The 22378-nt window shown below is 40.5% G+C and overlaps 2 protein-coding genes across 4 annotated transcripts in view; one reads left to right on the forward strand and one right to left on the reverse strand.

The window, feature by feature from the left end:
• Positions 1-3069, forward strand: part of rarga (retinoic acid receptor gamma a) — a 35931-nt gene extending 32862 nt beyond the window's left edge. For all 3 annotated transcript variants that reach the window (XM_029505436.1, XM_029505437.1, XM_029505438.1), the window contains 2 exons: positions 80-238; positions 359-3069. In XM_029505436.1, coding sequence (XP_029361296.1) covers positions 80-238; positions 359-714 — 515 coding nt within the window. In that variant the 3' untranslated portion in view covers positions 715-3069. The remainder of the gene's footprint in view (positions 1-79; positions 239-358) is intronic.
• A 2777-nt stretch (positions 3070-5846) lies between these two features.
• Positions 5847-17797, reverse strand: calcoco1a (calcium binding and coiled-coil domain 1a). The gene is made up of 15 exons (XM_029507109.1): positions 17627-17797; positions 16388-16551; positions 16179-16281; positions 13533-13735; positions 13151-13363; positions 12754-12902; positions 12572-12641; positions 12325-12480; positions 11749-12003; positions 11386-11511; positions 11128-11223; positions 10168-10255; positions 9748-9989; positions 9317-9408; positions 5847-7968 (listed from the first exon to the last, which is right to left on the reverse strand). Exons 2-15 carry the CDS (start codon positions 16517-16519, stop codon positions 7941-7943), a joined length of 1953 nt encoding a protein of 650 aa, XP_029362969.1. The 5' UTR covers positions 16520-16551; positions 17627-17797; the 3' UTR covers positions 5847-7940.
• Between the last annotated feature and the right edge of the window lie 4581 nt (positions 17798-22378).

Genomic DNA, 22378 nt, shown 5'->3' on the forward strand with positions numbered 1-22378 from the left:
TTGTTTGTTTGTTTTTTTTCTTGTGTTATTCAGAATTTTAGTTCTCAAGTCCATAATGTGTTTTCCATCTCCTCATCAGACCGCATGGATCTTGAAGAGCCACAGAAAGTGGATAAGCTTCAAGAGCCTTTACTCGAGGCACTGAAGATCTATGCCCGCCGCCGCCGCCCCAACAAGCCCCACATGTTCCCCCGCATGCTGATGAAGATCACCGACCTCAGAGGCATCAGCACCAAGGGTTAGTATGAAGGGAGCAATTGAAATGGAACAAAGCTTGATTTAGTGTTTTCAGTATGTCAGGGACAATTTGTTAGTATATCCATATAACTAAAAAAAAACCTGTGTTTTCTGATTACAGGTGCAGAGCGAGCCATCACTCTGAAAATGGAGATCCCAGGGCCCATGCCTCCTTTGATCAGGGAGATGCTAGAGAATCCAGAAGCTTTTGACGACCAAACAGAGTGTAACGAAAGCCCCCCGCCTCCGCCACCACCTCCACCACCTGCCCTGGTTAAGCAGGAACCTGAAGATGAGGACGATAGCTGGGCCACAGAGAATGGCAGCGAGCCGTCACCAGAGGAGGAGGACGAAGATGATGACGATGACGTGGGAGATGAAGAACGAGACAGGGGATCGGACAGTGATGGGGAGCCCTGGGGGGTTCTGGATGCCATAGATGGGTCAAGGAAAGGCCTTGTTGGGAGGGCGCAGTGAACACAGCATTTCATACATTCGTACACTAATGCACATATAGGTTCACACAGACACACACACACACACACACACACACACGCTCACAGATTACACCCACTCACACTCCCACCTCAAGAAAATGCTGGCCATCCTTTGCCCCATCTCTCTCTTTACTGCACATCATTGTGTCGTCCTCAGCGGAGCACAGCAGAGCCTTATGTGTACAGACACTTCTAACTCAGGCCACGCGGTCCATGACAAGTGAACTACAGGAAAATGAAAATAAAGTAAAGGAGAAATGACAGTAAACAATATGAACTCCTGGCATAGCCAAGAGGGAAGTTAAGGTGACAAAAAGAACATAACCTCTTTGAGAAAGCTAAATGTCTCTCTTTTTTTTTTTTTTTCCACTATTGTTGTTTATATCTAAATAGGGGAACGGCCAAACCAGATACCAGAACTGAGCAATGAATTCTGATGGATTACAACAAGCACATTTCTTAAAAAAAAACAAAAGTACAGGGCAAAACCAAATTGAGTATGCTAATTGTTGTTTTTTGTGGTTATTGCTTTTGAATATTGTTTTCAGTTTTACTTTTTTTTTTTTTTTTTTCAAATTTATGACAAGTCCATACATATCTATATACCATTATATTTTTGTCTGTATTTGTTATTCTGGTTTTATATATGAATCCTTTTAGACAAGTTTTTTCTTTGAAGAGCTTTCCTGAGAAGATATTCAAAGGGAAAGAAGGGTAATCAGAACTGGCTGGGTCTTCCTTATCAGCTACATATGCTTGGCTAGGGCTTTTTTTGGGCACTTTGGCTCACTGTGGATGTCAATGATAATCAACCCAGAGGACTATTGTTATTTTGCAGTGAATTAATCAAGTTTCTGTTATCAGGGAATTGGCATTATTTCCTTTTGTTCATGTTATAGCCAACAAATGCTGACAATGCGTCAAGTTGTATCTTTGTGCCAAAGTTAGGAACAGAACAGTCATCTTTCTTGCATGAGCGTGACTACTGGCAGGGACTTCAGCCACGATCCAGCAGTTCTCACAGCAGAGCACTCCCTCACATGCCCTACCAGAGATACACCCTCATTCTCATACACACTGTAAACAAAAAGAACATACACACACACACTCCTTCCTCTCTACCGACAGCTGTTACAGATGTGCCAACCAGGCATCGAGTGCCCGGACAAAGATTTACACTTGACCGTTTATGTAGCACTTTTGTGATCCTCTATTCAAGTGAGGCACATCTCGTCCACTGAGAGTAGAGTTATTGTCCCCCAGCTACTACGTCAAAGCTGAGGACAGTTTCAACATAGGAAATACAATCAACCTTAGAGCACTCCCTGATGAGCCAAATACACATGTGAACACTTTCAGAATGGACAAAAACATCCACACATAGTAGCAGCATTATGCATAAACTTAATGATCAAAGACATATGCAAGTCAAAAGCAGGAATCCTTATGGAAGACATTTTGGAATCAGACTCAGGGCTTTTCAGTAAGGACCAAACCCTAGCTGCTTTCACGCACGCTAGAAACAGGCAATATTTATGTGTGTATTCTTGACTCCGTTTTGATCAGCTCAACCCCTCTGCGTGTACATAGAAAGTGATAAGTCTGAAAAACAGCATGGATGCCTGACTCCCCCACAAGGGAGGGGCAGAACATCATCATCATCTTCATCTTCATCACTGCCCCGCCTTTGCTTGAGCTGGCATCCATGCAGCAAACTGCCTTCTCATCCCAAAAGCCATTATTTCATTTTGTCTTGTGTAAATCCTGACTTCTTTTAAAGGAGTTGTGGAGGGTTACATGTTTTTATGTGTTTTTCATTTCTTTATTGCTAAAATGTCTCAGTAGGTGAACAGCTGGGAGAGTGCAGCTGATACACAGTTACAGCGTTTTTTTTTTTTTTTGTTGTTTTTGTCTCACTTTGAAGCAATATGAACGCTCCATATAACGGTGACAGGTCCCATCTTCAGAATATGGGCATGTCTCGTATTAGGAGGTGTGCGTGTGCGTGTGTGTGTGGTGGGGTGCGTGTGCATGCATTTGTGAATGCTGTATCACATGATCAGTCATTTTGGGTGAATGTCCTTGGTATGGTGCTATCATGCAAAAGTTCCTTGTGTGATGACCTCCTCCTTTCTCCTTGCTGCACTGTCATGATGTTGCTGATGGTAATGCAGGCAGAATATTGAGATTATGTTACTTTGTTTGTTTGTTTTTTTTCGTTCGTTTTTTCAACATGGCCAAGGTGTTGTCTACCCTCTGTTTATGTCAACTCTTGTCATACAAAGAAAAGCCATATAAACAGTAAGAGGCACAATAAACTACTTTTGTGAGATTATTAGACTTTTTTTTTTTGTTGTTGTTGTTCAATTTTTCCTCTCCATGAAAAAGATCTCTTACAGGAAATTTCACTAATGCAAGGTCTATAATTTGAACAGAATGCCGGACATGAGAGGCTTTGGGTGGCGTGCATTACCAGGATGCATCAGTAGAGGGAGCTCTTACACCATGACTGCAGGCCATGCTGCATGCAGCAGCCCTAAACCCGCTTGAGGATGAGAGCAGGTCCTGGTGGGCCATGGAGAGCTGTGGCTGCGGAGGATAATAAATCACAGCCTCCTGCTGAACAAGGACATCAGATAAAGGTCTGCTCTTAAGATTTGTTCACTCCGCAGTTAGAGGAGGGCAGGTGGGAGTGCTAAAAAAAAAAAAAAAAAAAAAAGATCATAGTGTTACTCTGTCCCGTAGTTTTGTTTCACAGATATAGTGGTTTAGGAGTTTAAAAGTAAACCTGTCTGCCATGATTTATTTATTGAATTTTAGAAAAGGTGCACAACATCACATAGGTGTAACTGGGAACACTACAATTCACCAAAAGACAGAAGAATGGACTATTTGAATTGAAATATCTAATTGTAGATGCATTATATTAAACATATTACAAACTAATGCAGTTTAATGATAATGGAAATTAATGAACTTAAGTTGTAGCCCTAGATATCAGTCATATTTACATTAGAGAAAATAAAAATGGTACCTTCAGCTAAACATACAGGACATGAACCAACATGGTCTCAGATTTATGTGACTAATGTGATATTTGATCTGTGAAAGACAGCGTCTTGCATCTAAAACAGAATCGCTTTTGGTGATGATCCATGAAATGTGAAAGGACATCGGGGAGTTAAATTCAAGTCAAAGTCAACAGATTTTTCTGAATGACTATTGTGCGAACACCACATACCACTGCCACTGATGTGATCAGCTTCTGTTGATAAAGAGACCCTCTAAGTAGAAAGAAACATCTGTCTTCTCTTCAGTGTACCAGTGTGGGATACTAATGCCTCACCTTGATTTTATTAATAATGAGACAGACAACGAAAGAATCAGAGGAGGGTGATAAACACAGATGAGATTCTATCAATTATATGATTGCTTTAATTAACCGTCATTAAAGACAGATCAATAACACCAGAGTGGAATTAAAATAAGGTCCATACATAATACACTATTTTACAAGGACCAATCAAACAGGCTCATATACTAAGCCCCTGGAAGGTGTTACCATGGGAACCCATGAGAGGGTTTGGGTGTGCTCAGGGGAATTTAAAGGAGCCAGGAAAGATTCCTCCATACTTATCCTTTCACATCAGTGATATTTGATTAACTAATTACTTGAGATAGGGAGGCCTCCCTGGAAATGAAAATGTGTGAAAAAAGGCCCCTAGAAAAAATGGAATAAGTGTGAATGAATTAATAAAGGGTAAAAAAAATCCCATGTAATTTTCCAACAGCCACGGGACATCAATTATTCACAAAAAATAGTAAAGATTCCATAAAAAGTAGGTCGTGACTGCTGGATATAGAAAAAAATCATGTGAATATTGAAACCCAAAGAGTGACAGCGATGCACAGACTGCAGTTTGCTCTGAACATGAGTAAACTGCAGTGTTTCCTCAGTCAACACACAGGAGAGATAATGAGGAGCAGCAGCCTCCTCGGAGGGTGATTGGGAGGATAAAGCTCAGTGAACCCAAGTGCTCCTGGCAACAGCAAGGGAGGAAGGGCCCGGGCTCAGGGCGTGATAAAGGCAGCCAGTGGAGGTGCATGTTAGCTGGCTTTGATGTGATAAAAGAACAGGAGGGTCCCTCTGTGGGGACCTAAGGCTATATACTAGGCAGAGGGGCATATGTCTTGTGTGCCATGCATAGAATTGGGAGGAGGGTCATAACCACCTAACACATCATTTACAGTGTGTCTGTCTGTTGGGTCAGAACAGACAAAAAGGACATTCTCTTCATTAGTTACATATGCAGTGAATCGACAGAGAATTAGGAACCAGCAAAGGGAAGAGCAGAGAGGTGAGGGCAAGGTGAAAAAAGTACAAAGACCATAAATTTCATACCTTCCCCTGTAGGAGCAGGGAGACGGGTGGGCAATCTTAAAGAAAGGGCAATGGAGAAAGAGATGAAAAAAACAGGTGAAGGGATCTGTGGCAGGAGTGAGCATGGACAGTTTGCCAGCAGGGGGGTAGAGGAAATAAACAAGGCCAGGTAAAGGAAGGGATGATTTGGGAACGAGCTGCGAGGGCTGGAGAAGTCAGGCATCGGGGTCATAAAAACTAGGAGATGTGTTCTGGCCTCTGGGTCTTCATATCTTTTACATTTCTAATTAAAAGAGATAAAGAGTGAGGGAGCCATCAATCCCACAGTGATTTCCCAGTTAAGGTTTTAGAGGGAGCTGTAAACTAGGCAGCCCGGCATCATTGATTTTATAATTAGCTATCGTCACCCCATACTTAAGATGGAGGGAGTGTGGTAGAGGGGCAGGAGGAGAGCTTGAAAAGAACGAGCACGAGACTGCTGGAGAAGTGGGGAGGCACTTCTGAGGCTGAGGATGATGAGGTGAGCCCTGAGGGCAGAGTGAGGGAGAGCCAAAGGTGAGCAGAAAGAAAATCCCCCATGAAAAATGTGTCTGAAACAGGCAACGAGTCAAAAGGGAATATGGGCTATAAAGCTGTGTAAAATAAGAAATGGCATAGTTAATTACCAGTGAAATATCATATGATGGATCTAAATATTGCTATGATCTTTGGCCAGAAAAAGACACATTAGATCCAATAATGGATACATAAACCATTTTATTATATAGAACCCACCCAAACCCTGTTACATGACTGATAAGAAAATACATGTGGGGGTACATATGGGAAACCTTCACACAAAAAACTTCAAAACAAACCAGAACCACTGGAGCTTTATTGCAATGTGAGACAGTGTCCTGATGAGGAGCACTTGTATTGGACCTCTCAGTGGAACAGCAAAAAAATTACTTCCCTAAGACATAAAGTCAGATCACAACCACAAACAAGGACTATGGAGAATACATGTAGTGCGCTATTTTCTGGGAAATGACACCAGACTCCTTAAAAGACTATATGTGGAGAATCAACATGTTCCTCAACACCAGAATACTTTGTGACACAAAGGATATGACAGGTTGGACAGACATTTACCACTTTCTCTTAGCCTCTTAATAATTCTCTTCCCATTTCATCTGCTTAAACATTTCTTTTTTGCAGATTTTCACCAATGCTCTAAGTCAGCATGCTGGTATCACTCCCTCGTTAGCACCATTATCTCGTAACATGACAGCTCAAATATTAAATCTGAATATACCCAAAGTGAGTATGTGAAAGCAGAAAATAAACACACAGTGTCGAAAAAATATATGTATGTAAACACAACACACAATGGTAATGATTAAAGTAATGATTACAGGACACAAATTAGATATCGTTATGTATTCATATACCAACTTTTCATCTAAAAACTCTTCTATAGTAAAAATAGGGTGCAAATACAGCAGATAAGAGTCAAGCATCAAAGTATTAAACTAGTTTTTTTTAGCCAGGCATGGAAATTTTTTTCACACATTGCAGTTGTGTGAAAGGGTTGCAGTTCTGAAATATTTAAAACTAAACCTGAATATAGTTTCATTGCAGCATAACTCAAGTTAATTATAAATAAGAAATAATGAAAAATGCATACAGTATTGATTAAAAGGTAGTCAGCAATTTTTATGAGGCAGTACATTGCCATAGGGTTCTGGGAAAATACCAACACCATGTCATGATGTCAAGATCTATAGATACTCTTTGACTCTTACTCCATTTAATAGGCACAAATTTAGAACTGTGAATATGACTGTGAATTAAGATTTCTGTACAATATAAACTGTAATAAAGATGCTAAATATCCAAATGACCAACTAGTAAATTAGCATTTCATTTCAATAATTCAACCATTATGAAATGTAAAATCCAGAATCATTAATTAGCAAGTAAAAACTGATTTATAGTGAAAAGCTTATCAGCATTCATTTTATAATAATAATGAAATATGAAGTTGCTGAAGTAGAAAGTTGCATCTGGCATCTATCGTGATAGACTTTAAGCACAATCTGTTCAATAGGCTCTCCATTTCAAATAGAATGCCCCTGTGGCACTAAATCTCCTGAACTGCAACTTCATGACAATCAACTGTTAATGCATACAAGAAAGTGCATATCAAATCTTAGTTCTGAGTAAATGGAGGAGAAATATGATGTCATAGACCTACAAAACTGCAATATAATTTTAGCATGATGCTGTATCATTACTTTATTCTGCCATGAATAGTGTTCAAAGCTGCTAGGTAGAATTTAATGCTGGAGGAGAGTTTTGCCATGATTTTCAGTGGAGCCAGGCCGGCACAAAACATCATAATTATGTTGTCTGTCATGACTCCTAATCACAAATGTCATAAAAACGACATAGCATCCATCGTAAAGCTCTTGACATAGCAATGATTCAACAGAAATCATTCTGCTACAGCCTGCAAACTCTCAAATGCTACAGCCCTAGATGCCTAAGAGCCTGTCGTTTCAAACTACCCAACAGTCTTATGTCAGTCATAAACATGGTGTTGACCTGCCACCGCAAACATTATGCCACTCCTAACTACAAAAACAGTGAAGGTAATAACAACAGTTTAGGAGGGGAAAGCCAAGATTCACGGCAGATACAATGTAGATTGCATATTAACATTTGTCTGTGTAGTAAGTGAGCTGTGTATGTGCTTGTTAGTGGAAGTAATCTGGAACCACACAAAGTTTCCCCTTCTCGGTTTTTTGATCACTTGCTGTGGCCAGCGCTGGACAGTCCACTGGTTACCATAGAGAGGTGTCGGCAAGATCACTGGAGGAAGATACAAAGCAGGGTGAGTGTGTGTGTGTGTGAAAAACTTGAAAGAAATACACATTCTGGTAGAAAGAGGATGTTAGACTGAAGAAGTGGCTGAGTGAGAGAGCGAGCGCTTTAATGATGCTGAAAATTGGCCCGTGACTGCAGTACACCCCTCAGGTAAATCATTGCTATGGCTTGCTGTCAACTTATCTGTCCCCTTGTCCTCCCATCTTGCCCCTCCCACGCCCCAGCTCTGTCTTAGACTGTCTCCCCCGTCTCACCCTGACTCAACTTCTTTTACGACCACATATTCAAAACTTCAATCTTCCAGCCATACTCACCCTGTCACCATAAATAACTGCTTCCATGTGTCTGTATGCATTAGCAAGCTTTGAATTCATTGAGTACATGAGGCATTTCTGTGCAATAGTCAAAGTGGAAAGAAACTTAGATTTGCTCAGATACAATGTTTAAGAACAATTTTTAAGAGCAGATACATTTCTAAACATTTTGAGGTATTTGATTATTTTACTTTTCAACATTTCAGGGAGCAATGTGATATTTTTTACACCACTGCATTTATCTCATGGCTTTGCTCACTAATTACTTTGCAGAGTAGAGCTGTACACACAAATCAAGTCATGCACTCATAAACTATGACGCAGTATGGGAGTTTAAAAGCAGCCAGCGTGACAGTTAGAAATTTGTTGGCTTGTTTAAACTATTCATTTTAATATTCAATCAGAAATGCAAATATCCGTTTTTTTTTTTTTTACATTTAACCTTCAACTGTGATCACTTTGTTGTGATTGTTTTATCATTATTCTTTTAGTATTGCCTTGGATATATCCCTCAGTAAGTAGCATGTGTCTGTTCACATTATTTCTGCCTTTAAAAGGACCATTCACTGAAGAAAAAGCACCAGTGCAACAACGTAATAATCTTGTTCAATGTTCCGCATTGTAAATCCTACACAAGTAAATGTAAAGAACTATTATCAAAGGTAGTGAAGTTCTTGTTCTGCAGAAAATGGTTGATATATTCTTGGATATATTACATATTATATTGTTAACACTGCAACAATATGTAAATAGCATTTTACCGAGGTTGAACGTGAAGCTGCTCAAGGTGAAACTAGTTTTATCTACGTTATTCATATTGGTAGCTTTTGTTCAGAGCCCTTGGGGACAGTTAAAATAGGAGTTATGAGATGATTGAAGGGTAAGAGAAGAAGAAATGTAAATTTCTTAAATAAATGGAGTAGAAGTATGGTGTCGCGTGATATGGAAATATCAGAGTAAAATGTCAAAATTGTCTGCACTGTTTTATGCAGTCGTGTGTTTGAGGCAGGAGGTTTTACCTGAGAACATGATCTGTGTGCTCAGGCAGCAAAAGTGCAGTTTCTTCTCCAGAGCTGTGCCTTCCACACTGAAGTGGATCAGATTCCTCCTCCTTAATGCCAGGGAGAAACGCGCGCGCGCGCACACACACACACACACACACACACACACACACACACACACACACACACACACACACACACACACACACACACACACACACACACACACACACACACACACACACTTAAAACATATCTGTCCAGAAGCTATTACAGTTTAATAACTTGCAGGCTAGCAGCCTAATTGCAAATGAGATAATGCGTAGATCAAATTATCCGCTGCCAATGTTTAATTGGCGTGTGTGCCTATCAGCATGAAGGCATAGCTCATTTTCAGTATCACATATAATTACATAGTGATGCTGAATGGCTCAGCTAGTGTGTCTCACCGAATCAGAGCTGTGTGCAAGAGTATCGGCCTGGTGTGGGGAGGAGAGCGGGGCTGGTTGGTTGATCACCACAGCGCTCCTCTCCATCTCCCTGGGTGACGGAGGAGGGGTGGCAAGGAGCAAGGAGTCGGATTGGCCCTGTTCACACAGGCTGTAGTGTCCCAGAGGTCGGAGTGGACGCACTGGCTGCAGGGCCTCTGGGTTTTCATCCTCAGAGTCAGACAACGCACTGTCAGACCGTCCTGGCAGATAGAAACATTGGAAAGGAAAAAGTGATGACTTTTCCTCAAAGCAGTGCTCCAGTTGCCTCGGCCTCAGGCCAGTCTGAACAATATTTAGTGTTGCTGTTGAATGACAGTTAACACTTTTATTGTTCACATCTGCAGGGCATACAGTAGATTAATGTGAGGCTCCATTCACCTGTAGAGACAATCAGGGCAGTGTTCCACTTGGCACTGGCCTCTGTTCCCATCTTCTGCTCTAGCTGACAGATGTACTCCATCAACTCCTGCAGTGGAAAATACAGCCATCATATCGCACACAGGGGCAGGACTTTCATCATGGCTCCAACAACCATCACCCTTATAACCCTCATGATATCCGACCTCATCAACAAAAAAACACATAAAATAGTTACACAGTAAACACACACACAAAAAAAAAAACAACATTTGCCATCACATAAAGATTATTATCTCTGCAGAATATAAATATAAACCTTTGTTTGATGTACAATGTGCTACAGATTGGCTACTGTATTTCCATATGGTGGATGTTAAAACTAAGCTGGACACTAATTTTAAAAACGCTGACCAGATACGCTACTGCCAGAAGTGGGCAAATGTGGTGGTGGTTGGCCCACAAAAATTCTGCAGACACTTAAACAGTGGCAGCACTGACTGCCCTGAAACCTACTGATTTATATTGCACTATAAACTATTTATATTGCACAATAACAACTAAGACGACAACAACAGAAAGAAGATTCCTAACACCTGGGACATTCATAATACTACTTTATTTGTTTATATGTTACCTCAGTTAGCTGTAGGATATGAATATAGTATTAATACCAAGAAAACATAAAACATTCTCTGGACCATGACAGAAGTACAAATTTTAATTAAAACTGCAATAAATGTAAAGCTCATGCGTGAAATACCGCAGTTGTCAGATAATCAAGATAAGACAGTGACCATTTACTTGTTAATCTATACAATCCATTCGTTTGCTTGAAGGACTTATCATGTGATAATGCCCCAGTCACAAAGTCAGTACTGTGACCACACATTCTGTATTTACACACAAACACACCAACTCTCAAACTCTTTGTCGGAACATATTCAAGCCGTGCCCAGTGAGTTAAATTGGGTTTCTGACCTGCTTTTCTGCAAGTAGTTGCTCCTTCTCTTTCTGTGCAACCCTTAGGCTGGCCTTTAGCTCCTGGAGCTCCCTGCGGGTTTCACTCAGCTGAACCTGTAAACATAAGACAGGAGGATAGAGCAGATCAAAACCACCTGACAAATATTACAGTTCTCGCATCAGTTTTTTTTAAGGACACCAGGTTTGAGTGGCCATTTTAGGTTATTAAAGTAAAACACATTTACCACACACATGCAGAATAATAATGTTTCTTACCCGGTTGCAATCTTTTTCTCTTCCCAGTTCAACCTCCAGCTTCACCCTCTCCATCCTCTCCTCCTGCAGCCTCTCCTCCATCATCTGCATCTCTGTGTTGAGTTTCTCCAGATGCTCATGGTCCCTCTGACAGGATGATACACAAACATACACACACACACGATCAGGCAGTGAAGTCACTGAACCATGTGTAAAAACTTGACTTGATGTGCTCACAATAAAATAATTTTTATACATATACCAGATGAAAAAACAGAAACACAACAAAAACAATCTAACAAAAAATATCTCTATCATAATGCAAATGTATTATATTTTCAGAAATGTCCACTTCAGATTCTATAATCTGCAGCAATGCAGTACCTCAGCATTGCGCTGCAGATTCTGCCTCTCCTGGGACCAGTGGGCTCTTTCCTCTCTCAGGGCCAGACTGGAATCTGCAAGCTGAAGGGTGAGTTGGGCAGCCTGCAAACGAGCTTGATGCAATTCAGCTTGTCCATGATCTCTCTGGGCTACCATGGCACTTATGTCACTCTTCAAACCCTCTGCAGCACGCTCACTTGAGTTCAGACGCTCCCGCAGGCTCCGCATCTCCTTCAGTGCTGCCTCACTCTCCGCCTGGTCATAAAAGAGCAAAAAGTGCATGTTGGTTAAATGGGTGACCTGCTACATGATGTCCCACAATGATTTTTAAATACCAAACATTTAAGTGAAATCTAATAATAATTAATGTGCAGATATACAGTTCTCATTCAAAGTGACATAGGGAAAAATATTTATTGAAAAAATACATCTAAGTATCCAATTGGTTTAAGAGTTGGTGGAATGAAAACTTATAGCAAGTCACACAGTTGAGACTTGTCGCATACAGTATTGCACATTCTAGCTTTAATTAGCAAACATTTTAATCTTGATGCTGTTTTCAAACACACATCAGACCTCTTTTCTATGGGCAGTGGTGAGTTTCTGGGTGAGTGTGGTGATGGTGTTTTGGAGCTGAAGGACACTGGTGTCCCGCTGGGCCAGAGAGTTCCTCAGACCCTGAAACTCCTTTGACAGACTTCTGAGTTCAGCTTCTGTTTGTTCCAGCTTGGTCTAAAAGAAATGAATGGGGAAAACAAGAGATGGAACCACAATAATAATAGAGGTTTATTATGATTTACAGCATGTTTTGACTTAAAAGTACCTGCAGGTTTTTTCTCTCAATTTCTTCATCTTTCCTCTGGGCTCCTGCCCTCTTTGCTCTTTCCTTCAGCCTGCACACACAGATTTAGTTATTGGGAATCAAAAGTATACATGACACCAGTTTAACATTAAAAGTAGGAAAAGCAAAGTAAAGAGAGAAAAAAAGAAAAGAAAATTTCAGACCTTTCCAATTCAGTTTCTCTTTCGACACATCTTTGTGTCAAGGTTTTGATGTCCTCTTCAAGCTCTTTGATTTGCATTTCACTCGCCTCCCTCGCTCCCAATAAAGCATTTTTCTCCTGGGCAAGTGATTCTCCTAAAGCTTCCTCCTCCTAACAGACATTAACATTTTGAATTTTTACAAGAAGTTTAAATTTATCATGACATAGACTAACTAATTTAATAATATGCAATATTTTAAACATTTTCCTAAATCCCTTTTACTTAAAATGTTACAACAACTTGTACTTTTGATTGGAGAAAAAGGGCACAGATAAAGAGGAAACTATGGAAATGGGAACTATCAAAACGATCCTAATCAAATTATCTTGCTTTTCATTTTCTTATTGCTATACACCACCTTCTGCTTCCTCTCAATCTCCTTGATCTTCTCTCGACTCTGTTTCAGTTCTTCATGCAGCCAGTCGATATCACTTTCAAAATTGTTTTGTTTTCTGACCCAGGCCTCTGTAGCTCTCTTGTACTCCTCCTTCTCTTTTTCCCTTTGCCTGTTTGCTGCCTCCTGAACCTGCAGCAGTTCAGCCCGCTCTCGCAGACACTCCTGCAGTCGACTCTAGATAGGTGGAAAGATGGAATGCATGAGGAATCATTGATCTAGGCATTACTTTTTTGTTGTATTGATGGTCCCAGAGTGGATGTTTTATCAGCACTTCAATTTGTAAAACAGGAAACATCCTCTCCCTATCTACCTCATATTGCCAGTCTATATTTGTTCTGCTCACCTGAAGCAATTCAGCCCTGGGTATAACCAACAGCATTCCTGACCCTTCTTCCTCTCCATGGGGCTCTTCCTCAAGGGTCACCAGTTCCTCAAGTGGTTTGGGTGCACAGAAAGTAAATCTGGAGCTGCAGGAGCAGACTTCCCCCTTAGCATCAACATATACAAACTCATACTCTTGAGAGCTGGGCTTGGGTAGGTAGGAGGCTAAAAATGGTGGAAACAGAATGAGATTTCATTTAAGTTCATTTGCATTGAACAATCTTGTTTTGAATCATTTAATGCTATCTTCTCATTATGCTAACGTGGAAAGTAATCGCAACTTAACTACCTCTGGAGGAGCTAATCACCTTTTCAGGACACCATAAATCTTAATGATACAGACAGTATTACTGTATTTCTAAAATATGAGGCTATAAACACATTTATTTAACATTATATGGCTGCGATAAATAAGGCAACATTTACAGATGGTTTACCACTGAAAATCTCTTTTATGTTGCAATTACACTAATTTTCAGTAGTGATGCACCACAGCTTCCGGCCACCAGAAGAAATACCAGATGTACGATAATTATCGAATTTTAGGCGGTAATTTTTCCCTCCATGCGATGTACGATCAATGATTTTTAAAAATCCCATAATGTACCGATCCTTTGAACACTTCAACACTTAGTTCCTCGGCTAAGTCAAGTCATTGACAGAATCAGAAAAGTGATCCTGCTCATAGACACTCAGCTGTTTTTTTTTTGTTTTTTTTGTGACATCGTCCATGCGCCGCTTTACAGCCAATCAACGCATGACTTAGCACGTGATGAGTATATCGGAAATTATTTATATGGGTAGGATTTGGCGCCCGATGGTTGCGTGGATGCCATGTTGGAGGTGGTTACGTTTGACTCGGTGTTTTCAGGGCAGCCTCATTGTCCACGCCACGCAGGAAACGCCGCGTTAAATGGTTTTAAAACAGCGTCACGGACTGTAATGTACACAGTCGATAATATATAGTTTTAGCAAATGGCCTGCTGCCACGTTATAATGTACACTGGAAGTGTACGATGATTTGAAGGTGTCGTTTCGATACTTGCGTATTTTCCACCTGGCAACATCGAGTTCCGGCGTCTTTCAGCGCAGGTGAGCAAAACACGAATTATGCGCCATTTTGACTTTTACAATGGCGGCAATTACAGCGGTCAAGCAAAGTAAACCTCAGACCTCTGATTAAAAAAACAAAAGAAAACGGTAATATTTAGAAGTGGAATTGAAAATGAATATACCTGTTGATAAAAGCGCTTTAGTGTTACTGTTGTTTGGCTACTGAAGATAAAGCTAACTGACTATAACTGCCATAACAACATGACTGGTGTTAACACATTGAGTTAAAGAGGCTTTAGTTTGGAGCTGTTGAAGAAAGGCCTCTTTTTACACTCTTGCCTTTCATTACTCAAAGAGGCTGAAAGTTATTGTATTGTTTGTACAATGTTGCAGAAACACTGAGGTTAAATTTGTCCTCTCTGGTATGAGTGAATGTGGCTACCTGCAGCCTGCGTTCAAATAAAACGATTTTCTATGGTTAAAAAAAAATCAGAACTAATATTTTTCTGTGAAAGTTGTATCACACACAATTGATTTAAAACCAAGTGTTTACATGACTTTGCAAAGTATGCATCCTGTTTATTTGTTTTGCCATTATCTAATCATGCTTGATTTTATTTATTTATTTTAACGTCCCTTTCACAGAACATCCAAGTGCTTAAAAGGTGGTATCGCCTGCTTCCACTTCTGACCAGAGAGGAAGCCCCAGTCCATGACTTCACCCAGCCCATAAAGTAAGCCAATCTAATATTAACCTTATCTCACTCTGGCCATATCTTTGTGTGTAGAATGATTTACTTCAAATTTCTGTTTCACAACACATGTGCCCTAAAGTGGCAAGATGGAAAACAGACAAGCAGAATGACATACTGCAAAGTTAATGAGCTGTACTGTAACTTATAGCACTAGCTTAGGTCACAGTGCAGGCACTGGTGTTTTCAAATCACTGCATCACCGATGATAAGGGACCATCAGCAGTTTTTTTTTTTTTTTTTTTTTTTTTTTTAAGACTTTTCTTCCACTGCTATTCTTCCAATGAAGAATGACAATGACAGTATGCTTAAGTTAGTGATAAATCATTCTACCAGGGGTCAATTCCACACCTGCTGAACACGTGCCCCTCACAGTGAATCAGGCTTATCAGCTGCCACTGACAGGCAGGACAGAGTGAGCACTGTATTTGCCAGTGAGTAGCGGTGGTCAGAGCAGGCTTTGAGTCATTGTCTTTGTCATCGTCATTACTCAACTGCCTGCTTACGAAATAAATGTATTTAAACCATGACACAGACTGTGTCTGTGTTGGACCAGGCCAATAGGGATGCTTGTTTTCTGCACAGGATGTTTACTGTTTTATATCTGCGGAAATACTCCTAGCATAGGGGGAAAAAAAAACCAAACATTCAACAGTTGAAAGCCCTTTGTACAACAGAGCAATTCAATTTACAGAAACATCAATCTCCTGTTGACGGTTTTATGTCTGGATCTAAGCGCTGTACTGTATAGATTCTGACTAACTATGTGAAATAAAACAGTGAAAGAACAAGGGCAACAGTACCCTGGAAATGCACAGAGCAGTTGACATCAGTGCCTTCTTGATAGTCAGTAGGAGCTAGTGCCCAAACAAATGTGTGGTAGTCCTTCACTGATGACCATCCCACCTGTGGAAGAAAACACGTTATTTTGTAGCTGAACATATGCGAATGTGTGTATAAATACGTTTGTGTGTATGTGTGCGTGCATTTACATATTTTGGCTTAATTATACCTTAAAGAGCCCTATCCAGTCATTGCTGGCCCAGTTGTGTGAAGAGTTAAGTGTGTAGTGGCAATCGACTCTGCTCTGAGGGAAATAACTGCATCCCACATTTCTAAACTCCACCCGCCAAGCCTTGTCCATGGCAACACAAAACAAAGGCAGATCTCTTTTACCTACAGGAAAAAGGAAAAATGTTCTTATTTGAGCTGATAGATGTTTTTTTGAGTGTGGGGAAATGCTTTTCAAGTTAAAAATGGTTGTTAGATGAGCTAGTTGTAAACACGATAGAGCTACCAGGCTGTGAATATTTTATTCAGCGTAAACAGATGTCCTGACAGGGTGCACACTTAAGGAAAGGAGACCGGAACTTAACCCTGGTGACAGCATGGCCTCTGAGCAGCATGACATATTATATGTTTGTCAAGCCTATTTCAGTCATCCTCAGAATCTCTTGGTATTGTACCCTGTCACGTGTAAACATGGAGCACAAGGTCTCATGGGCCTCTAACGTGTGAGGGCTCAAATTCCATTGACAAATACTCTCCATGAATTTCAGGGTATTCCTGGTTGACGTTAAACTTATCATTTACGGAGAGAACTGTTTAGCAATGTGATGTTAGTTAAGTAAATGTTCTATGTACCTAACTATGCTTTGTGTTCACTGACATGGAAAACATTAAAACTTGCACTCAGACACAAATGCAAACAGTTTCTCGGGGGAAAGGAAACAGACTGCAGAGTGGAAATTATAACAGACCATTGTGACAATATGTGGAAGGGAAAAACACTGAGAAACAACTTTTCTCCCCCCCCCCCCCCCCCCTCACAGTGAACATGCACTTCAATTGTTTATCAACAGAACTTTGTCAGATTTTTACATTTCGGTATTTCAAGTTTTCTATTTTAGTACAGCATTCTTAAGGATGTGGGAGACGACTCTTTATTGAACATTTTAAAATGTTGTACAGATTTCGTGGAAAAGCGCAGATCACATTACCCAGCACGAGGCTTGAGGCCCAACAGTAGCACATGTCGATAAAACGATACACCACGCACGTCGATGCAAATTCAGTAAGACAGCTGTGCAATGTACGCCATTACAGGTGGACTTGAAGCCGTCATGGTTAATTATCTTTTTACAATTATTTAACGAAATGCGCATCCATGTCAAGAAAGACAAAAGCGTCTATGTGAACTACAAAAAGCATCTGCGCACATCATGTCGCCCGTGTCCGCTGCCCTGCTTACCTTTTATATTGCTACCACTTCCCTGTAAGCAGTGTGAACCAGCAGTCTGTCTGCCACCTACGAGAATGACAGCCTGCGTCAAAACGACTAAAACATGAGCAGTACAGCCGTGCTGTCCTCCCGGGGCTCGGCTGTTCCACTAACCCGAAACAATAACAAAAAAACCAAAGCAAAACATAAGCACGACAGCCTCGTTTCCACCGTTGCATTGTGGGAGCTGATGTTCACCACGTCTGCGAAACAAAGCTGAGGAGTAGCACTTTAAACTACAATCCCCAGGATCAAGGCGGAGAAGCCGAAATCGGACAGTGCGTAATACGATGCTTGTTGTCATAGTCCGTTGCTTTTCTCTTCGGTGCTCAAAGCGCACTGGCTGTGAAGGCGGACTGGTTGAAATCGGCGTCTCTTTTGTACGATGAGGAAAACAACCATCAGAAGGACAGAAACGGGAAAGGATATGATTGGGAGAGAGCAATCTGTTCCTTGTTCACTTGCTGGTGTGATTTCTTTTTGGCCCACTACAGTTCCTATGGTTGTCAAGCAGTCTCTTGATGCACATGTCTGCACTGACTGCTTTACTGCTGTTACTATGATTATTTTCATTATTTTCCATGCAGTTCAGAAGGTAAACTATGTGCATTATAAAGGTTCCTTAATTGCAGGGACGATAAAATACCAACGGTTCTCTGTAACCCGCACAGTTCTGTATATCTGTAATGAATTTTTGTCAGAAGGAAGCAGTTTTTGTTGAATTTAGCGTACTGTTTGTCTTATTTATCTTACTGTGCCAGCTAACACGTGGGGTTGGGCAACAAATAACCCAAGATGATGATGTTACGGTACCAGACAGCAGATGGCAGTATACCATCTTTAAATCCTATTGCTTTACCACATGTAGAACATATTCCTAAAATCTTTGAAACACACATTGCATCACTCTGAAACTGTTCCATGATCTTGTGAAGTAAAAGGAGTCCATTTACATGCGGCATTGGATTATAAAAATATACAAATTCATTAGACTGGCAGTTCAGAAAGAGTGAAATAGGAATTCCTTAAAGTGGATTTGCCTCTCAACTTTTAATTAATTAAGCCTCATGGACTCAAGGTCCTGTAAATATTTTAGCAGAATAGCAATGATTGGGAAATGACTGACTTATGACAATTTGTCAGGATAAAGACAAAATCACTAAAGTTGTTGAGTTAGTGTCCCCCGTCAGTTGTTTTTTTTTTTTGTTTTTTTTGTTTTTTTTGTATTGTATCTAAAGCTACATATGTGACATAAATTGAATATTTAAACTTTTACACTTGAGGTTTAAAAATGTTAAAGGAATAACAAAGAAATTCATTGCAATACTCTACTCTATTTCACTGCCTGCAGCCACAAAAAAGCAAAACCCTGGCTCATGTAAGTAGAAATTAATAACTTAATATTTAAGATGTAAGGTTATCATGCCTCAACAACTTCATTTTAATAATCTTCAACTCATTATTAGAATTATTGATGCTCCTATATTGATATAGTCTTCATATTTATTTCTGCTCATTGATGAGTCAATCCAGTCATACAGTACTTTACTCCTCCTCAATTAGTAAGTCCAGTTTGGCTAATTTAGTCTGTTGAAGACACTATAAGGACGCTTCATGTAATTTTATGTCGATGGACAGTCGATGTTGAGACCCTATAAATTGTGTTTAAGTGGATTAATAGTGTGCTGAGCTTGTGTGAGCAAAGTGGTACTGGAAGTAGTGGCTCTCTATGCAGTGGGATAATTAAATAGGTTGCACTGCACTGACTAACTTATGTATAGTAGTAATGTCTACATGTTTGTTTTTAGGCATGAATATTATAAATTATGAGATAAAGGCTTTAGTTCTTAGCCAGATTTTTGACACTTCTGTAATATGTTGAAATAGGGGTTGATTCTGCTTTATCATTAATCAGTATGTAAAGTAAATACAGTGCTGCTTTTACAACTGTTTTGCTAATTGTTTGGTGGGTGTTTTTGTGTCATTTCATGAAATACTAGATAGCCTTCACTTTAAAGTGATACTGCTGTGTGAAGTTGGAAGATGACTATGCAGTCAGAATATGAGCTTTCACCCTAATAGAGACTCAACTGAAAATGAGTTGTCCATGAAGCTGCTTGAGCTTGACCTGAATGCCTGCTGTTATGGCCCTCTGTCATAACCCTCCACAATCATGAGCTATGCATGCGTTCACACCTTTTGACTTTTACTAAACTTTTTCTGTGAAAAGTAGAACCTGCATGAATATAGATACTTTTAAGCATTAGATTAAAAAAGACTGTCAATTGCTCTGGCACAAAAGCTTCAGCATGCTGTTTATTTATCGTTTGTAGAACTATTGCACGCAAATCCTGTCATCTGCTGATTTCTAGCAGCCTGGCTTGGAATTCCTCTCAATATAAGAAAATGGTATAGCCCCTGAGTGCTACTGCAGTTTTATTACCTGAGGTGGTCTGTCTGAATATAGCTTACCACATGTCTCATTCAAAGGGAATGGCAGGTATGTGTCACTAGCCATAAATTGCATCTTGCCTTCAGCAATAATCAGTTGCCAAGGAAACCTCAAATGGGATTATGACCTTCTGTTGTGTATAAGCAAGTAAACTGTTAGAGTTGTCAACATCCAAGAGACAAACATTAAAGATTTATGTTGGTAAACAGTTTATTTCCTAATCATACTAAATTAATGCATGATGTGCCTGGTGCCACAATTGAGTTGTCAATGGAGTTTATTTTCTATCAAGGTATTATTTCAAGCAGTTTGAGCATTTTTCAGCTTAATATTGCCCATCACTGTAGGATGAGTGATGTAATTAGTGAGCTTTGTGACCATATAAGTGAAGAAAAGGCATTAGAAGGGTAGAAAACAAAGAAAGATGGTGCGAAAGAAAAGTGCCCGGAAGGAGGGCGGAGATGGAGAAATGGGGGACGGTAGTATTTAGTATGCACGGCCAAGCTGCCCCATCTGCTTAGCGCAGCAGTCCCTGTCGTATAACTGTCTACAGGCCGTGGGCCACATAAAGAATGTCTCAGATTTGATGTAATTCCGCAAAATTAATGACAGCTTTACTCGGTATGGGCCGTGAGGGAATGATTAGTGTTTGATCGTCCATCTGATCAGTTCCCTTGGCTGGCTGCAGGAGAGATGCTCGGTTAGATGTCGGCAGGCTGCCTATGGCGATCACACATGGACACACAGATACACCTATCCCAAAAAATTTCCTGGGCCCCATGCTCTAGTTCATGTTTGAGTCCTGCTTCCTGTTTCCCTCAACACAGGGAACCGGTATCTTGTTAAACTCTCTGTGCTGTGACACGTCACATCAAAATGAACACCTACTGATGGGATGGATGCCGGTCCCACTGGTGATGTGATTTTACACAGGACAGTTTTTATATTGGGCTGTGCAGTATTTCAAAGGAAAGTGGGCCAACCAGCATCCAATTTAGAGAACTCAGAGGTCACAATATGACCTTTTACAAGATATGCTTTACAGCAGTTGTGATTGGAATTGGGTATTAGTTTTTAAAAGAGATGGGGAATGGATTGGGAATTTGAGAGAAGAAATTGATCCACTGAATGGATTGCAGGTCCTGGACAAGTGGAATTCCTCTCCTCCTTTTAATTCAGCCCCACCTCTGCCTGCCCAACCCCCACCTCTTTCCTCCTCCTGGGCTGCTGCGTTTACAAGCGAATGGGGCATTCTGTTTTACAAGTGAGCCTGGTGCGTCTCGGTGTGCTAGCAACATTAAAATTGAACCCGTCTTATCTGTACAAAGCGTGAGGCTTTACATCAGAGGCTGTCGTGCTGCTGCCATGAGGCTGCTGCGTACTTTTATGTAATGTGGTGCAGTCAAAAACCCAGTGGACAGTTAAAGTGAGCTGATAGATAAACAAGTGATTGAAGGCTAGGATGTTAGTTTGTAGAATGTAAGGTAGAGTTGGGGGAGGGCAAGTTTATTGCCAAACTGTTTACTATTGTTAACAAGGCCAAATCCAACTCATAACATGAATTTCTCAGCCAAATCAAGTGTTATCATCACTTACAGACAGGCTGATCTTGGGAGAAATGCAATATCTCTGACCATTAGCACTCAGGTCCAGTATCAAACATGGAGAGCCCAATTCAGCAAAGGCTTGGGGAGGGTTGTGTTTCTGCCAACACAGATTGTTGGACAGATTGGCAATCCTTCACTGTGTATGGATGCAGTGTTTTTCCCTGAAATTGTAGGCCATTATAACAAATTACTTGCAAAAACACCATTAAAGTAAACAAAAAAACTCTTGCATCTGTTTTAATGCTATGCCTGCTCCAGCTCAATTGCAACTCATGTCATTATACTCTGTTTTTTTCTTTCCTTAGTGTTTTTCCATTTTTGTACTCCCTTCCATAACACTGTCTTTCCAAATTACTTGAATGTGTTTCCTGCTGCCTGGGTCCCCCTTTCCCAATTGGTATCCTCTGATCTCTTTCATTCTGCTCCATTTCTTGGCCCACTCCTCCTCCCCCACTGCTTTCTTTTTCTCCTCCTCATTTTATATTTTTGGCTGAGCTGAGGACCTTTCTTAGTGCAGTGACCTTTCAGGTTTTAAATTAAGCCCCACTGCGGCATGTCTCTCTTCATAGACCGGCGGTTACGAGCCTTCAGAGAACCGCAAAAAAATAACGATTCTGATGAAATGGCCCCTTTAAAAAGCTCTTCCAAATTCCTTTAACATTT

This window comes from Echeneis naucrates, chromosome 7 (genome assembly GCF_900963305.1).
Source record: "Echeneis naucrates chromosome 7, fEcheNa1.1, whole genome shotgun sequence".
Classification (NCBI taxonomy): Eukaryota; Metazoa; Chordata; class Actinopteri; order Carangiformes; family Echeneidae; genus Echeneis; species Echeneis naucrates.